The sequence below is a fragment of the Martes martes genome (genome assembly GCF_963455335.1).
Source record: "Martes martes genome assembly, chromosome: 3".
Classification (NCBI taxonomy): Eukaryota; Metazoa; Chordata; class Mammalia; order Carnivora; family Mustelidae; genus Martes; species Martes martes.
This window is the reverse complement of record NC_137890.1, coordinates 146612135-146631937: the sequence shown is the minus strand read 5'-3', so window position 1 is coordinate 146631937 and position 19803 is coordinate 146612135. Positions and strand designations below refer to the sequence as shown.

The window sequence follows — 19803 nt, the reverse complement described above, 5'->3', positions numbered from 1 at the left end:
GGTAGGACATAGGCGGACGGCACCCCAACCCCCCCGAAAAAGTGCCGTGCTCAGCTTTTAGTGCCTGTATATTCTTGGACTGCAGCTGGTCATCTGAGAAAAGCCTCTCCACACCTATCCAGCAGCCCTGCTTCAGGAGCGCTGCTCCAGTCTGGGCGAGCCCCCACACTTACAGCCATAAATGCCTTAGCACTGAGAAAGACTGCTGAGGATGTGGTACTCCAGGTGTGGCTTTATCTGTCACTTCACCGGGTCAGCTATTTAGGCCTAGTCTTCTCCATTGGCTTGAAGCTTTGGTCACACCATCGTGGGTAACACATCACATTATTCTTCCTTATAAAAACAAATAAACTCGAATGAGCATTCTGAGCCAGTTCACCCCTCCAAACACCTCTGCCTTCCCCTCTGACTGCAGTGACATGCTGTCCATCCCACCCCCACCGAAAGCCTCCCGCACTTCCAAGCAAGGGCCGGCCGGACGCCGCTCTTGGTCCTTTGGCTTGCCCAGCTTCCCGGCCTCCGCGGATCCCCGAGGATCCCAGGCTGCTGGTCACCACTGAGTCACCAGGAGCACAGCACTGCAGTACCTAGCACTAACCCGCCATCAGCTACCGCCCGAGTCAAAGCACTGCGCTCTGCACTTCCCACCCCATGGCGAAGCTCGGCCGTCCTGGGAGGCTGGACCAAAAGGAGGAAAAAAAAAATGTTTTCGTACTTATAATGGCTCCCCTCCGAACCAGTGCATCTGAAATTTACACAGTTCTAGAGAACAAGGTGCTGGATACATTAGTTCCTAGCCGATTCTGCTCACGCCAGCTGGTTTCTAAAATAACTGGTGATTCGGAAATATCTCCCATCCACGTAAGTGCAATACAGTGCCCGAGTTAAAATCGATGGTCGCAAATAAAAGTTACAATTCAATAAGGCATCACACGTTTCATAACTGAGTGTGGAGAGAAGGGGTAGGAGAAACAACCAGGTCTCCTGAAGAGCCCCACTGGGGAAGCTGGTTTACTGAACTCCTAGAGTTGCATTTTCCATTCTTCCACCCCACTTGCAAGTGTGGACTTTCTCGATTGGAGCCACCAGGGTTTCAAACTACAGTTCCTTGCAATCAGCTGGCCGTGGGATAATTTACGAGCACGCTGGGCAACATGCAGAGAGACTTTGCAGAACAGAGTTAGAGTCAGAGCTAACACACAGACAGGAAGGAAAAATGGAATGCCTTATCAGAAGGAGGATTTCTACCTTTCACAGAGAGCACGCTGCTTGATACATACGTCTGCCTTGACGGGGACCCTAGGGCTTTGTTGTTGTTGTTGTTGTTATAGTCTGTTTATTGAGTGTTTAGCCAGGGAATCTTATATAACACATTCCTGTTTCAAATGTAGCAGCGTGTATGGCATTGCACTCCTAAAATTCAGACTCCCCACAGCAGGTCCCATCAGCCACCCCAAATTGTTTTACCTTGCAAGGTTTCTCTATGATTGATGACAAATCAGGAACTACCACGAGCACATAGTGAGAGCAAGACTAAGTCATCAGCTGGACCCTATATTCCAAAGCTAACATTCTGGTGGTATGATTTTAGGGATCTCGGAGAACCATTTTCATCCCGATTTTAATAGATTACATGAGCCTGACCTACAGAGGAAAAGGAGTCCAGTTTTCTCAGCCAAAACACACGTGAGCCTACTTTGGTCTTCCAGGGTAGAGTACAGAAAAGCTGGCCTCTCTCGCCTCTGCACTGGGCTGTTAGATGACCACAACCTTTGCATCTGATTTCCTTAACAAAGAAGCGGAGGATCTGCTCCACTCTTTGGCCAGAAAGCACATAATAGAGCTACAGCTGAGCAACTTCCATTCATGCTGGCTCCATCAACAATTTGTATTATATAATGAATGAGCCTTTTCCCTGAACCCTTCTACTGGAAAACACAGACACTTTCCACAGAGTTTAAGCCGGTCTACAAGGAGCAGTTACCCCTTGTGAGATCAAACGTGGACTGAATAAGGTATAGATCCCAAACAGCTTACACTCTTAGATGCCCCGGCTAGCACCCTGATTTCCTTCTTGTTTGACAAGAAATTATATAATAAAACATAATTTCAGTTCACTCTGAACTATACAGAGAACATTCACACAGCAGCCAGCAAGCCCCCGAATGATGTTGGCTTTCAGCTCCATGTTCCCCGCGTTGCCTAAGAAATGGGGTTGGGGGGTGGGGGTTAGTGGGAGGAGGAAGAGGAGGAGAGAGGGAATGAGCTATCTCTGAAAATACTTACAGCCTCCGAGTCTTCAATTCCATGCAGGTACAAATTGTCATACATGGAGGTCTGATAATCCAGAGCACCTCTTTCAAGGCAAAAATAAAATTGCTACAGAAGCCACAGCTACAGCTAAAAGATAGAAAAGGCCTGTTGGAAGAACCGCGCTTGCCTTATCAATTCCTGGGGATTTACTAGGCAAGAGGCTATTCATTCACATCACACAGGCTGAGGTTATCCCCAGAGGCAGTCCAGCCCTGGCATTTTATCTGCCTTCCCAATACAGAGCATAAAAAAGCAAAACCCTTCCTCAGCCACAGACTGGTGACTGAGCTAGGAAAGCCGCCTGTGATTGGCTCGCCTTTCCTGCTTCAGTCAGCTGAAGAGTGTTCCCTCGGAGAGTGGAGGGCGCCTCAGAGCATCCTACCCAGCGAGCGCCGCTTCCTGTCTCGCCTGCACTGTGTGGTTCTGCAATCCACACTTACCAGGATCTGACAGGCTGCCTGGAAGGTCTGGAAAGGCAGACTCTCGAACACTCTAAACACAACTGCTCACCCTTCTTAATTAAACTCACAATGGGTGGGGGGGGGAGGCAAAGGAGAAATTTTATTTTCAGGGAATATTGTACAAAGACAGGCAAACAGGTATGAGCTTCCATCCAACATCTGTGCTTAACAGATGCAACTGAAGTCAAACGGGCAATAAGTAATTTAAAATTAAAAAAAAAAAAAAGAAAGAAACCCACCAAGGTAAAGGAAAAATGGATATGATAAACAGATGGTAAGATTTCTTGAGGGAATTTCTACTGTAAAAGTTTTCAGTGTTCTCACTGAAGTCTCTCTGCCCCCACCGGCAAGAAAAGACCTCTGTGACCCAACTAGTGAAGTTTGAAAAAGAAGCCCAAAGCCTCTCCAAGGCTTTTATTTATTTATTTATTTAAGATTTTTATTTATCTATCTGACAGAGAGAGACAGGGATCACAAGTAGGCAGAGAGGCAGGCAGAGGGTGGGGGGAAGCAGGCTCCCCGATGAGCAGGGAGCCCGATGCGGGGCTTGATCCCAGGACCCTGAGATCATGACCCGAGCCGAAGGCAGAGGCTTAACCCACTGAGCCACCCAGGCACCCCCAAGGCTTTTATTTAGATGCGAAATATTTACTGTCTTTTTAGTTTGACATTTTGAATCTGTGACAGCTAGTGTTTTCACTTAAAGCCTTCATCCCCTTTCCAATACTTAGACCTTTAATGTTCCCAAAACAGCACTGATCATTTCCCAAAACCCAAGCAGAAAAAGTCCACTCTCTCCCTCTGCTCCCCCCACACTACGACTCAGTTTGACTTAGGACCGGTCCCCCACTGAAGCGTACCTCAATACTGCTTTCTGGTCAACCAGTAAGGTTCTGCAGCTTTGAAACAGGGGAGCTCACGCTGCAAGAAGCCAGCTAGATTTGGAAAAAAGAAGTTGGTGATGGGCAAAGAACGTCATCTAGAGAAGCTGCATGACTCACTGAGGTAAGCAACGACCCGGAAACTCAGGGGCTCTGAATCTCAGTATCTGCTTCACCATTCGTTGGCTGGATGATGCTGAACCAGTCACCACTTCTACGGGCTTTAGTTTCCTCACCTGCCAAACTGGGGTAGAAATAACTCCGAGAAAAAACTTTGAAATCCAAAGTGCGCCATAAACACTTATCAATGACAACCCTGGCTTATCAGGTGGGAGGCACCAGCTGCAGTTCACGGGAGTGCAGCACAAGAGTAACTGGCTGGCCATGGACTTAGGAAATGAGGCCTGTCCTTCTAGCTCATATCTCTGAAAATCATAACTTTTTTTTAAGATTTTACTTATTTATTTGACAGAGATCACAAGTAGGCAGAGAGGCAGGCAGAAAGAGAAGGGGGGGAAGCAGGCTCCCCGCTGAGCAAAGAGCCCGATGCGGGGCTCGATCCCACGACCCTGAAATCATGACCTGAGCCGAAGGCAGAGGCTTAATCCACTGAGCCACCCAGGTGCCCCTGAAAAGCATAACTCTTAAAGGAACAAACCTGACTCACAAAAAAGCAACAGAAGAGCTACAACTGCTGGGCAGAGCACAGTTCTCCCAGGTCTGCACTGACCCCATGATGTCTTTCAATCCCAGCTGCATGTCTTGCAAACGGAACCAATACTTAGTCACTTTGAAATATAAAAGATAGCAAAGGGACTCATCCGTCTTTCAGAAGCCCAAAATGGTAGGATTCATATAGGAGGTCATCTGTGCCTACCCAGAGGGAGGACAGCAGAGGAGGATGGGGGCAACTGGCAGGATTCCAGAGAAAGAAACCCAGCGTCCGCGCTCCCTGCTGATACATGTGTGTCCTGGAGCTCGTCGCTTGCCAGGCTGACCCTCAGCTCTCCCCTCCATAAAGCAAGAGGGCTATGTCAAAGGATCTGGAGCCTCAAATTCTTGTATCAAATTCTGTTATTATAATTACTATAGCCATATGATATTTTAGCCAGAATCTCTAGAAAATTGAGGCAAGAGGGTCTTTTCTCTCCTTAAGATTTTCTAGATCGTTTCCTTATTTTACCATGTCAGTTGAGAGTGTGGATATTTCCTGAATATCTTGAAAGAGGCAACTAAATTAGGGGCAAGACCAGAGGTAGACCACTTCCATAATTCACCCAGATGAGAGAAATTGCTCCCTACCGGGAAACCTGGACATGGCTCTGTTCCTCTCCTCCACTTCTTGGCCACGGGGTGCTCCTGGCAGCTAATGTGAGGGTCCAAAGAAAGTTTTTAAGGAGCAGAGGCTCATTCAGGTTTAGACTAATAACTGCAGTAAGCAAGTGAGACATTAGGAGGGAGGCACTGGACGAAACAGAGCATCCTACAGTCACTCCCTGCAACCCTAAATCCAACCCCTGCAGGACAAAGAACAGATGTCAAACAGTTGCAGGCTGGCTTGGTCCGCCACCCAGGACACTAAAAAAAATGCTGGACTCAGAACCAAAAACTATTAGAGTTGTGAGAACCTCAGAGGTCACCTGATCCAGGCCTCATTTTAACACCCAGAATGGTTAAATTACTGCATTGAAAGCCATAATTTTTTATACTGGAGTGTTCCTTCCCCTTCCCTTCTTTCTTTTTTTTTTTTTTTTTTTTCAAGATTTTATGGGGGGGCGCATGAGTGGCACAGTGAATTCAGCGTCTGCCTTTGGCCTAGGTCATGATTCCAGGGTCTTGGGATCAAGTCTGCATTGGCCTCCCTGCTCAGAGGGCAGCCTGCTTCTCCCTCTCCCCGCTGCTCATGCTCTCTCTCATTATCCCTGTCATTATCTTGGTCTCTTTCAAATAAATAAATAAAATTGAAAGAAAGAAAGAGAGAAAGGAAGGAAGGAAGGAATAAAGGAAGGGAGGGAGGGAGGAAGGGAGGGGAGGGAGGAAGGAAGGAAGGAAGGGAGGGAGGGAGGGAGGGAGGGAGGGAGGGAGGGGAGGGAGGAAGGAAGGAAGGGAGGGAGGGAAGATTAATTGATTTTGTGGGGCAACTGGGCGGCTCAGTCAGTTGAGCATCCAACCTTGGTTTCAGCTCAGGTCATGATCTCAGAGTTGTGAGATTAAGCCTCATGTTGTACAAGCCCCACACTCAGTGTGGTGTCTGCTTGTCCCTCTCCCTCTGCTCCTCCTACCCCTGCTCATGCGTCCGAGCAATCTCTATCTCTCTCAAACAAATAAATAAAATATTTTCTTAAAAAGATTTTATTTTTAAGTAATGTCTACACTCAATGTAGGGCTCAATCCTACAACCCCGAGATCAGGAGCCACAAGCTTCTACCACCTGAGCCAGCCAGGTGCCCTTCCCCACTCCCCTCTTGATGGGGTTTTCAAGAAAAGGGAGGAGAAGGGCATGATCCCAGGAGGAATTTGGTAAAACCAGAAGGTCACTTTGATGGGAAACCCCTATCTCTTACTACTTTCTTTCTAAAAACAGTCTCATCACAAGTCATTTGGTCACCCATAAACTGACAAGAGAAAAGTCAGTACTAGACTCGGAGTCGGCCCCGAGGATTTAGATCCACACAGAATAAGCACTGCAACTGCAAGTCACTTAAAGGCTTCAACCCAGTCCTCAGGCTAATCCCAGAGTTCTGAGGAACCCTGTGGAGAGATTCATTTAGGCACTCCGAGGAGTTTCTAGAAAAATGAACTCATAACTCTAAGGGAATTTGGAACTGACCATCTCTGTCCAAGATTCTCTGAACTGAGAATCTGTGAAGCTGAGAAGTAGTGGGAGGTCCCTGGGAGCCTCCTGGGCTGTTTCAGATCCTCCCAAGTCCCTAACTTTTGATAAAAGGGCCTCGGGATTCCAGCAGGTCTAATTCTGGGGCTAAAAATTTCAATTCTCACTGCAGAAAGGGGTGAAAACTAGCTGAGGGACTGGCATCCCCTTGGTTTTGACTTCAAGAATCTCCCGTTAAGTGACTGGTGGAGCGGATGAAAGAGAAACAACCCCACCCCCGGTCTACTTCTCCTACATCAGGCTACAGTGAGAACGAATCTGAGAACCTCATCTCGTGTTGGTGCTTCCAGTAACACACCTACCTCTCCTACTGAGGAGCTTCCAAAACTGCAGAGCCCCAAAAAAGGCTGTCTCCATTTTGAGGCTGTTCTGTTGAATGTGCGTCCCACCCAATTCCATTCAAGTCCCCTCTCGTTACCATCAACAGTTTAAAGTCAAAAGACCTTACGAAAAGGCATTGCCTGTGTAATTCTGTTTTGTGAAGTCCCCATGATTCTTGGTATGGAGGTAGTTCTTACAACTTGACAAATGTCTCAACAGTGGACAAAATGTTACTGTCCTCAAAAAATTAGGAAAGCTCCCTTCAGTATCTCAGGGGAAGAGTTTGGTTTTTTGTTCGTTTCAAACTTAGGGGCACGGAATTCCTTTTCCTTACCTGGGCTGGTCTTTGTGGTCCAACACACCCATGGCATTGGCAGTGGAACACAAAGGACAAGCATTTCTCCTTTCTACTCATTTGGGAAGGGAGGGGAAGAGGGAGAGAAAAGCCAAGAGCCAGTGCGGATTAGCTGGGAGTTCTAGAGAGCCATGATCAAGACAGCTGACATAGATTTGGAAGCAAAAGGGAATTTGCTCTCAGGTTTTCTATCCAGATTTCTCCAGAATTTAACTCTTCTAAGCCAGTTTAGTTATATGTTCTACAGCAGGACTCCGAGAGGTCAGGGAAAAGACAAAGGACCGGTGTCTAGATTCTCACTGGCTCTATGGGCTAGAGCACATGCCCAAGGCCTTCAACGTGGCAATTCAGCCTTGGGGTTGTTTGCTTTTTTTGTGTAACTTTTACTAAGTGAACACAGTGTGCTGGATGATTTCCTCCCTCTTCTGCTCTGCAAGTAGAAATTCATTCCCTCGCCTCTAGAATGTGCTGCAGCGCAAGCGAGCATTAATACTGTAACCCCTCTTTCCTCCTTGATGCGCGGCAGACGGCGGTACCCGCAGAGCGAAGGAATGACAACGGAACAAAATAAAACAAAACACTACAATCAATCTCCCGGTTAGGAGTTTTCGGAGTGAATTGAGACTTTACGACCTAGGGAGACAGACCCTGGAGTCTCTCTGAGCCTCGTCTTTAACATGGAGATAATAATAGTTCTGAACTTAATGAGTTAATATATGAAGGTCACATGGAAAGTGCCTGGCACATGACAAGGCTGAAAGAATTGGCCTTTTTTCTTTTTTTTAAAGAAGTAATATGGAGTCAAGGCCATCTACCTCACCTAGCTCCAAGGCCCCCCGCCACACTGCCATTTGCGTGAACAGTATTCCCAAGCAGAGTGTTAGACGAATGCTTTGGAACAGGGTGGCTAGGAGCAGGGACTCCTAAGCCAGGCTGCCCATGTGTCCCTGCTATGTCACTTCCCAGCTGGATAACACTCAGCAAGCTCGTTGCCTATCTGTGCCTCTACTTCCCCATTTATTAGATGAGGGTTCTCCTAAGGTCATCATGCAGATTAGGAGCCTTGATAGAAGACAGTGCTCAGAACAGCGGCTGGCGCACACTCAGTGCCTCGTGAGCATCAGCTGCTTCTTTAAGCCCTGGCCTGCAGCCCTGGTGCTCTTTGCCTCTGGGGTGGGATTCCTCACACCTGCCTCGGGCCTGGCCCTCTCTATCCCCACCTGGGTCCCCAGTTTCAGCCAGCAGAGCTGAAATCAGCATCCTGCCTCCTGTTGCCCTACTTAACTTCATGCCAGCCTCCTCCCGGCTGCCTACCAGCTTCATCTGGCCAGGCTGCCTTCTCCTTATGCTGAAGCTGGCACGCACACCCAGGCCTCGTCAGCCTGACAACACCTCGACCCTTCGGCCGCCACACTGAACTCCCCATTTTTCCCATGAGCCCAAGCCCACGAGATACCCACACTCCTGGACACGAAGCACTCTCACACCAGCCTTGCCAATGGCCTGGCCTCCTGCCAGACTAGAATTCTCACCTCCATTCCCCCCACCAGCCACTCTTGGACTGCCTCAGCCTGTCATCGACCACTGCAAGAGAAGGTCTCCATGAAAATCCTGTACCGCGTGCCACCAGTGGTTCTTACTAAGGACGCAAAACCAGCATGAGAAAGACACACAGAGAGAGGCAGGGATAAAAAGTCAGAGACAGAAAACCCAAGAGACACTCAAAGTAAGAGTGAATATATAGACTAGCTCCCATCCTCCCTGCCATTCTTGATGGCTCCAGGAAAAAATAATACTTCATAATTCATAAAAGAGTGAGTGTAAGTAAGGTAGAAAATTCCCCTGGCCTATTCAACTCGACAGAAAGTGACGGATCCCTCCCTGTGATTGGCATATTACTCAGATGTCTCTCACTTCCCAAAATTTCTGTTAAAAAATGGCAATCTCTTGGCAAAAACATTCCATAATAGCCACAATTTTCATTCACGCGACGTAACTTTATCTTCCACGTTTCTCCAAAACGAACTGAGCAGACCTGTCCAGCTGGTCCCTCACTGTCACCAATACATCAGTTAGCTAATATTATTCATGCTAAGTTCACAATTAGAGCTTCCCAATTGCTGTCTGCTCTGCACTCCTGGAAAGCTGGTAACCCGAGTATCAGCAGGACAGGACTGCATCCTCCGGGAAGCTGACTGAAGGATGGGCGATACCAATACCAGAGATCCCGGAGACAGAAACTGAGCCAAGGAGATGGCTGCCATCATAGCTGGACAGTAATCCGATTCCTTTATCTGCAAAGCTCCAGCAGGGGTGAGAGCAGAAAGGGCTCCACCTCACCCATAGGGCAGGGCAGAAATGAATCAAGTCATCAACCTACTGCACGGACTTGTGCAAACCACTTTCCTATGGTTCCTAATTTGCAATATGGGTAAACATCAGTTGAGGGTTTTGTGGGTTTTTTTTTTTTAAGTAAAATTTGTGAAGTTTTATTTTCTATATTGTTACCACTTTTAGGTAGAAATTCATGCTTTTGCCTCCCAGAAGGAGTTTTCCTCTCTGATTTGATAACACAGTTTATGAACAGATCCATTTGGCCATCAAAAAAATATCCACAAATGTATACTGGATACCCTAATATGTCCTCCAAACAAAAATCAGATTGTGTCAGATCCTATCTGAAATTTTTTAAGGCTTCCTGTCGCCCTTAAGACCCGAATCTTTAACCTGGTCTAGCCCAGCCTCGAAATTTCTCTTCTGGAAGCCCTCATTTAGCACCCCGTCTCCTTCACTTTCTTCCCTATGGCCAGCCTGGACACATCACACTCCCTCCCACCACCCTGCTTTGTCTATCCTGAGCCCTTTGCCTGGAACCCTACACCTTCTCCCACCTCACCCTCCATGAACACGCATTAGTGAGACTGAGGAATTAATACCTTTCTCCAGAATGGGAGATTCATGGAAAGAGGAATCATGTAGCTTCTTCCTTACCATTAGATTCTCACTGCCTAGCACAGAGCCTTGCACACAGATGGTTTTCAATAAATATGTGAATAATTCATGATGGCCCTGAACTCCTTGGCTGCTTCTGTGTTTTGGCTACCAAAACAGTGTACTGACAAACAAACAAACAAACAAACAAAAAGCTTACAAAATGAAATGTGAATATTTTCTGAAGATAAGAAAACTCAGAACCTAAGCATCCCTAGAGAGTCCACACAAAATTGTCTTCATGCCCTTCCTGGGAGAGCAGTTCTGTTCAGATTTAGATTCTTACACACTAAATAACCTAGGTATGACATACAGGTGTTATTTTAACAACATCTTTATTTCAAAGAAAACAGTTTACGATGTGATCATCTGAGGGTAGGAGGTGAAGATGCAGGAGAAAAGACCCAACGATCATTCACACCTTCAAACCCTTGCACGTGATATTCACATTATCTGGGAGGTCTCCTCCACTATGCCACACTTCACACTTGACTTATTGTATTTGGCGAATTCGTTCTTTAAGATCCAGTGTAAATGTCATGAAGACCTTCCCCAACTCCCTTAGACATTCAACACTGCTTCCTCTATCCTCTGTCCTCCTCTACTTCCGCTAATGGGCCTACTACATGACAGTGTACTCTGTCCAGTAAACATGCTTCTTCCACTACAAGATGAACCACCAAAGAACAAGAGCCATGTCTTACTCAGTTTTGTATCCAGATGCTTCATGCCATAGAACATTCTCCATAAATACTGGTTGCAGGAACTGAATAAAATACATGAAAAGAAAGTCCTCATTTTGAGCTATAATGACAAGGTCTCCATCATAACCCATGCAGCCTAGGTGAGAAGATGTTTGAGAGCTTAAGGGAGTCAAAAGAGAAGGGAATGAGCCAGGAATCTGTGCGGCCAATTTTAAGGCTATTGTGGATTTAGAAAACAAGCCACAAAAATGCAAAGGAGAGTCAGGAACTCAGGTCTGAGCTGGACTTAGGTCAGCAACGGGGGTATTGGTGTATGACAGATGAATAGTAGTGTTAGGGTCCTGGGATGTTTCCTAAAACTTTGTTGCCTCAGAACATATTTTTGAAGAAATACCTATATTCCTCTGGGGAAAAAAGTGCCAGACCATGTATCTTTCAAGGGCAGGAACTATGTCTTTTTCATCTTGTAAATAAGAGTTAGAACCCTGTCTGATCCAGTACCTACGACAACACCTGGAAAATACAAGTTCGGTGACTACACTGGAAAAAGCTGAGTAAGCAAGTATGATATAAGATGACCTCCACAATACAACATAGCCCTGAGGGGACCACGGTCTCAAGTTCTATCATATCTCATGCAGCCTCAGACACTAAGCATACAAACACGGGAGTAGGAAAATCTGACCGACACCCAAATACTAAGCTTAGAGTAGCAATGCTCATTCTAGATTCCACCTGCAGTAGACCTAGAACTTTTAAATTACTGCTGGACTTGAGTACGATTATCTCAGGCCATGGACTGGTCTTGGGCTTCAGGTCAATAGTTTACTCAGTGACCAGTAAGGAAAGAATGGTGGTTTTGTTGCACACTGTTGACTTCTCCATTATTCTATGGGACCAAGATGACTAAAAGCCATAGTATCCATTCTCCAATTCTTCCTTTTAGCAATTAACTGCATTCCACCCCCAGTTTTAGCAAGGCATATGACTCTCCAACTAGAAACTACATTTCACAGCCTCTCTTCTAGCTACATGTGATCCCGTTCTTGCCAACAGAATGTAAGTGAAAGTAATGCACCCAACTTACACATCACATATTCTGACACATCACAACTTACACATGTCCTTTAAAGGATACTGATTGTCCACCACGTACTCTCTTCCTGATTCCTTTAGATATGCTGCTGGTGAGCCAATATCCACCACACAGATGGAGAATGAGAGTAATAAGGCTAGAGAAGCTTGAGTCAGTAAAAGAACTGTGGAAAGTCCTACCTCTGCTGTCCTGGACTGCTCTCCTGCACTGTGAGGTGAAAGAGAAGGACACCTTCATCTTTTTTTTTTTTTTTTTAAGATTTTATTTATTTATTTGACAGAGAGAGATCACAAGTAGGTAGGCAGGCAGAGGGAGAGAGAGGGGAGGAACAGGCTCCCTGCCGAGCAGAGAGCCCAATGCAGGGCTCAATCCCAGGACGCCGAGATCATGACCTGAGCCAAGGGCAGAGGCTCAACCCACTGAGCCACCCAGGCGCCCAGGACACCTCCATGTTATTTAGGCACCTTTACTTGGAGATCCCTTTGTTGAATCAGTTTAGGCTACCTAATCCCAAGTGCAAAAGTAACTAAAATATAGACGCTACAAGAACAGGAACAAGGCAACCAGAAAAAGATGTCCAGAACTAGGCTTAGAAAAAGGCACCTCACTAGGTTGTGTCATTTCTCCTAACTCTTTTTTCACAAAATGCTGACAAAACCAAAATGGTGGTCAATTACAAGAAATCCCACCCACTCCCTCCATCCCCATTAAAGCCAGAACATTGTTACATTAGTTTTTAGCCACAATAAGCCTATTTATTTTCTGAAACCAAAGATTAGGGACAAAAACAAAATGGTGGTAAACTAAACACACATAAATTGCAAAAAAAAAAAAAAAAAAAAAAAAAAAGCATACTGCTTTTTCAAAGCCCAAATAAATAATTTTTTTAAAAATTTTCAACTTGGGGAGCCTGGGTGGCTCAGTTGGTTAAACATCTGCCTTCAGCTCAGAACCCTGGGATCAAGCCCCAAGTCAGGCTCCCTGCTCAGCAAGGGGTCTGCTTCTCCCTCTGCCCCTCCCCCAGACCCTTGTGCTCTCTTTCTCTTTATCTCTGTCAAAAAATAAAATCTTAAAAAATTTTTTCAGTCTTACTGAGTGTTTGAATTCAAGTAGATCACTATACAGAGAAAATTATTCGCCACCTTTTAGCAAAGTCCACAAAGATTTCCTCATGAAGATTTGAATTTTCAGTATAATTTCTCTTAGTTCCCAATCTGTTTGGTCATTTCCTTTGCAGTACTGGATGGAAAATTAGTTGGAGCACTAAGTCAAAAGCCTTTCCCCAAGAGGCACAAACGGAAACAAGCTGAGCTACTTGATCTAAATTCCAATTCTCAGAAGTGATTCTTACATCAAAAATTCAAAAAAATAACAGTCATCTTCATAGAAAATAATATAAATTTGGGACAAATAGCAAAAATAATCTATGTACCTTTATTGATAGAAAGCTGAGGAGAATGAAAAAACTAATAATCCCTTATATCTGTAAGCATGTCTCAAAAATCCCAAAGCATAAAGAACCTAAGCATAAAGACTTTGGAAACACACACACACACACACACTGCTGGCCTTTGCAAAGTTGCTTGGTAGTGTATTTTTCCTAATAACAGAAGGTGATTTCTCAGATATTTAGGAAAGATAGATTGAAAATTAAAAATAACAATATCCAGAGGCTTCCTAGTTGGTGCCTGGAAGAGCATGAGACTCTTAATCTTGGGGTCATGAGTTTGAGCCCCATGTTGGGTGTAGAGATTACTTAAAAAGTAAATATCTAAATTTTAAAAACTAACAATATCTAAATAAATATTTAGGTGCCATATACATTACAGCACATGAAACTCACTGCATTTCTGAAGCATGTGTAACAGCCAAAGCTGTAAATACTACTTGACCCTCTGGTCTTGTGTACCTCAGAAATCTGTTCTCCTAAACTGGGAAAGGCAATAATATTACAATTTTTCATAAGGAGTAGCTTAAAAAAATTATTCCTAATAGTTCCTCTAAGTTACTCTTGAATACCCAATCAGCTCTAAATAAATATAAAACACTACAAGATGGTAAACCAATAACTAGTCGGTCTGGAAATAAAGTCAAATCATAAGGTTTCCTGGGTGTCTTGGGCTCCTCCATCCATTGAAACCTATGGATCACAAAAACACGGAAGGACTTTGTCAACAAAGTTGGGGTATGTTAACATACAATGAAAGAGATATAAATAGACACTAATAGTTGATTCCAGAAAACGGAGGGGGGTTTCATAAACACATTGCTTTCAAAGTACTATCAATGGGCATTAGGAGAAGGAGTACTATTAGTAAGTGTTCAGATTTGCCTAACTTAACAAGAAGTTATGAGCTTTTTCCTACCAGGTAACTTTAAAGCTTGCCATCAAAGTCTTGAACTAACAGATAATGTCAGGCAGACGGCCTTTGGGCCTCAGCTAATATAGGTTTACTTTTAAAAAAAGATTATCTACTAGAATATTAAGACATTAACCAACAGCGATTTTGGAAATCATTACCTTATCTACCATCAAGCAAATCAACTACCAAAAGTTGGAGAAGAAAGTTCCAGTAAGAGAAAGGATGATCAAGCAGTAGAGGTCATTTATTTACTTCCACATTCCACTCTTGTTGGTTCTGTTTACTTCTTTTTGAACCTTACACTTGATGAATATAAAGCAAATAGAATGATCTGAAAGATTAGAAATCATGGGGAAATTTCCTAACTTCACATAACTCTGAAACTATAAACGAAGAGAATAAATATATTTTTCACTATATTTGCCCTCCACCTTCTTGTTTACTGCCGTCTCTGTATCTTTCTCATCCTTACGTGAGCATCATTTCATCCACTTACTCACTTTCCCCAAAACATCCGTTTACGATCCAGCTTCTTATGCTTGAAACAACTTAAGCATTTTTCTAGTCCACTAAAATTTCCCACAAATCTTCCCTTTACAGATCAACTCTCCACTTTGTGATCAGATCTTCCGCTGCCAAACAAAAAATTTTTGTTTTTCAAACATTTCCAAGGAGTATATTCATTTTTTCTGAGTAAATATACTCTTCTAGAAAGTGATATTGTAGAAAATTTGCAACAAAATTCAGAAAAATACATAGACAAGAAGAAAAATCTGTAGTCTTACTGTTAAAATATGATTACTATTATTACTTCAGTGTTTTTCTCCGTATGCATTTTGTTTCACATTTAAAACACCATGTTTCTAGGGTGCCTGGGTGGCTCAGTTTGTTAAGTGTCCCACTCTTGATTTTAGTTCAGGTCATGATCTCAGGGTTATGAGATCGAGCCCCCCATCGGCCTCCACTCTGGGTGGGGAGCTGGCTTAAGATTCTCTCTTTATCTCCCTTCCCCTCTGCCCCTCCCCCCCACTCAAATAAATAAATAAATAAATAAACACATTCCATGTAACCTTTTGTATTCTCTTAACAAAACAAATATTTTCTCCCACTTTCCCAAAAACTCCTCATAATTTGCTACAATTACATAATATTGCATCATATGAATATAATACGCAGTTCCTACTGTTTTGCTCTTATAAATAATGTTGGAATTATAGTCATCTGCAATTCAGATTATTTTCTTGGGCTGACTCCCAGATATTCTTGGGTCAGAGTGTATGAACAATTTCAGCCTTCTGATCACAATGCCAAATGTTGTACAAAAAGATTTCTACCAATTTACATACCTATTAGTTAAATGTGAAATGCTAGTTCTTAGCCCTATCACTAGCCATGGAACAAGGGGGGGGGGTGCCTAGGGGTCTAATTTTTTTAATCTGAATTTGATGTGCAAAAAGTGGCATCTCACTGCCACTTTAATTTGTAGTTTTTACTAATGAACATATATATTTGCTAATAAACTAATATTTAAGCAACACTGCATAATTTCATAAGCACAGCAAATCTACTTTCTCTGAGTGATGAATTTACACTTCTGAATAACAGAGACTGTGATGGGGTGCCTGGGTGGCTCAGTGGGTTAAGTCTCTGCCTTCCACTCAGGTCATGATCCCAGGGTCCTGGGATGGAGTCCCGCATCGCATCGGGCTCTCTGCTCAGCAGGGGGCCTGCATTCCCCTTCCCCTCTGTCCGCCCCTCTGCCTACTTGTGATATCTGTCAAATAAATAAATAAAATCTTAAAAAACAAACAAACAGAGACTGTGATGTTCTTCTCTCCCGTTTCTTCTGGGAAAGTCTTATGAATATGGCATCAAAGGCAATGGCTGTCAGCAACGGCAGAAGATCAGAATCACCCGTGGGATTTTAAAAATCCATTTACACTCTAGAAACCCAAGCTCAGTAGAGGTTCCATCATCCATACTTTCTAAAAATCCCACTGCCATTTTAGTAGGCAACTGAATGAGAAGACCACCAGACTAGGACTGCAACAGTCAAATATCACACTTGTCAAGTAAATGAGCTGCTGCATGCAGTTCTTCAGGCATGTGAGGAAGAGTGTATGCCCCATACGATCATTTTATTCTATGGTGCTGACCTTACTTCCATAAAGCAACTTCCTCTGTGACATCCACTTTGACTGGGTGACAGAACATTGTCCATATCTCTTGCTCTCTATTTCTAAGAATGATCTTGTTTCACATGAGAAGAAAGTAATCTAAGTACTGATGTACCTTGTGTTTATATACCCAGCACTTGGCAGAAGTTATTCCCACAGCAGATAGGATAAACAGCTAGTGTGTATTTTCAAAATGGCACTTCTTCCAACTCAAGGAGAGCTTCTGCCTGTATTCTACAGGCCAGGGATAAGTGTTCATATTATTTATTGATTTATGGTGATGTTTACCAAAATATGAAATCTCAGCTGATACTTACACCTATCCCAATTCTACTACCATCTCTAAACAACCAGTTACTCTCCTTGAACACTATTAAGCACCAGAGTGGGAGAGTCTGTGGCTATGGATACTGGTGTCACATGGCTAACCATAGTCATAACCTAATATAACCTGGGCTTAGAAAGTGCCCTCATCTTACTCTCAGAGCTAGGTTAGCTAACACTATCATGGAGGAAAATATGAGGGGAAAAAAGATTTGATGTCACAAAGAAAAGTGCCCTCCATGTCAACTCTAGTAATTCCCATTTGGCTGGAATGTACTAGTGTAAGGACAGCCCGGCCCAATCATATTCTCCTAGCATTGCCTTGACCTCAGTACCACGTTTATTAGCATAATCCCCTACTGGGGATACCAAATTGAACAGTAATAAATCATCAGCACAAGAAGTTCTCCAAAAATTGTTTCAGAGATTATTTCTTTCCTTCATAGGTGCTAAAAGTGGTCATCTCATACCACCACAGAGAGACCATTCTGGAAGAAAGAGATGGAAGGGAAGCTCCAGCTAAAGTGCTAAGAACTAGTACTTACTCTGTTGGGTCAGAATATGATGACTAAACTCATATCCTTGACAAATCTTTAAGTGGAAAACTCACTCTGATGTTCTGAAACAAGGAATGGGAAGATTTTCAAAATTAGGTAAAATATGAGTCCAGATGAATTATTAATTATTTTATCTGTTCTACAGATAAATTCCCCCAAGTATCAGCATTATCATGCCAACCACCTTGGGCTCTTGGTACAAATTAATTGACAACGACGGATAGGCTATTTGAACTTCAAAAATTAAATCTTTATATGGCAATGAATATTTTTTATGGTTTACTACTGCAGCTCAGGGGGTTGCTTGGTTGAGTTCTGAGAAGCAAAGTGAACACTCTGTTTCATTCTGTTCATCTCTCTCCAGGGGCTCTTTTGCCTGCCTTTGGATTGTTCCTGCCATGGACATCACCCTCAAAAAAGCCTCAGGACAGAAAAGCTTGGGAGGACACTGAATATAATAAGCATCCAAAATAAAGGGACTTTTGTTGATGTTTTGAACTATGTAAAAGGAAAAAAAAGCATTAACAAATGCACTAAACTTGGTGACTGGAATTAGAAAACCAGGACATACATACAAAAGTGTAATCACAAGGTCACACGTTCACACCTAGGCACTTAGCTGTGTGTGTCACTGTAAATCACCATGCCAGCACTTCCCCTCCTCTTCATTTTTTTTTTAATTTTTCTAAATTTAATGCCATTACAAATGCTGTTAGCTCAGATAACTTAGAATCTATGCACAGGAGAGTGAATCACAGTTTCCATGAGATCCACCAATTTAAATGTCTTCCCTTTTGTATATTTCCATCGCCAATGATACTATCTCAATCATTACGTATCATTTTTCTGGTGTTCATTCTTGAGGAATTTTTATACATCTGCATAAATTTGCCTGAAAAACGTCTTTGCATATATTCATTAGAGATTGTACCCCCCATTTGAAAATTTGATCTCATGAAATAATTTTTATATTCCCTTGTTAATACCAAATAATTTCCTACCAAATCGAAAACAATTTTTTCAAAAGATCCTAAGTGTGAGATGAGGATACACTGTTAAAATAATCTAGAAATCAAAGTAAAGTAAAATCTGACTGGGAAATTGTTGCAAGTGACTGGCTATAAATTAATGTCACTGTCTCTTTTTTTCTAAAAAAAAAAAAAAAAAAAAAAGTCAAAGTGGACAACGAAAGCAAAGGGACGGACAAGCCAGGCTCCCTCCCCAAGGACACTGCCTCTTCTGTTTATTCCTCTACAGGTGTCTCTCCGTTATTCACATCCACTTGCTCTCTGCCCTGCTGAGCTCTCTAGACCCTGAACACTGCACCCAGTTCATCTGCCTTTCCTAGGTTCACTTCACCTACTCAGGATGGAATCTAAAAACTTTCTCCACCCTATACCAGAGTGGGTCAACAGGTCTGATTTTTTTTTTTTCTTTCTTTCTTTCTTTCTTTTTTTTTTTTTTTCAGATTTATTTATTTATTTGAGGGGGGGAAGGGCAGAGGGAAAGGCTGAGAGAGAATCTCAAGCAGATTCTGTGCAGAGCACGGAGCCCAACTTGGGGCTCTATCTCACAACCCTGAGATCATGACCTGAGCCAAAACCAAGAGTCAGAGGCTTAACTGACTGAGCCACCCAAGAGCCCCTGATTTTCTTAAATCAAAATTATGCAGATGCGGCCTTATGACCTCCACTGGTCTCTCAACACTACCTTTTAGTCCACTTGGACTGCTATAACAAAATACGATATATTGGGTGGCTTAACCAACAAACATTTATTTCTCATAGTGTTGGAGGGTGAGAAGTCAAAAATCAAGGTGCCAGCAGATCTGGTGTCTGGTGAGAAGCCTCTACCTTGTTTGCATATGGCCACCTCCTTGCCATATTCTCACATGGCCAAGAGAGCAAGATCTGGTGTCTCTGCCTCTCCTTATAAGGGCACTAACCTCATCACAGAGGCTCCACTCTCATCACCTCATCTAAACCCAATTACCCTCTAGAAGCCCCACCTCCAAATGTCATCACATTGGGAATTAGAGCTTCAAAATGTGAATCTGTGGGGGACACAAAGACTCAGTCCATAACAACTGTCCAGCACTCCTTCTGTAACTATTATCAGTTTCTCCTCAGTCCACACAAATCTTCATCAGTCTGAAACTCCTACCTCATACCTCTTCTTTTGCTGTTAACAGATTATCTCACACCCTAACTCCCCAGGAGGAGAATATTGCAACATTCCTGAATTTCCTGTTCGATCCCACAAATTGGACTTCTTTCCATTCCATTCCTTCTAAGGTTGATCTCTTCATCTGTGCTCAGAACCCCAATTTCTCGGGCCTTATTATGAACCTGGTTCCATACACTCTCT

The 19803-nt window shown here is 43.5% G+C and overlaps 1 protein-coding gene across 2 annotated transcripts in view; it reads right to left on the bottom strand.

The window, feature by feature from the left end:
• CACNB4 (calcium voltage-gated channel auxiliary subunit beta 4) overlaps positions 1–19803 on the bottom strand; it is a gene marked incomplete at both ends in the record, with an annotated part of 240399 nt that overhangs the window by 128245 nt on the left and 92351 nt on the right. Inside the window, one exon of one of the 2 annotated variants that reach the window (XM_080798893.1) lies at positions 2287–2331. The exons of the other annotated variant lie outside the window; for it this stretch is intronic. Within the exon in view, the coding sequence (XP_080655019.1) occupies positions 2287–2331 (45 nt within the window). Of the gene's footprint in view, positions 1–2286; positions 2332–19803 lie in introns of those variants that run through there. 2 annotated transcript variants of the gene reach the window in all.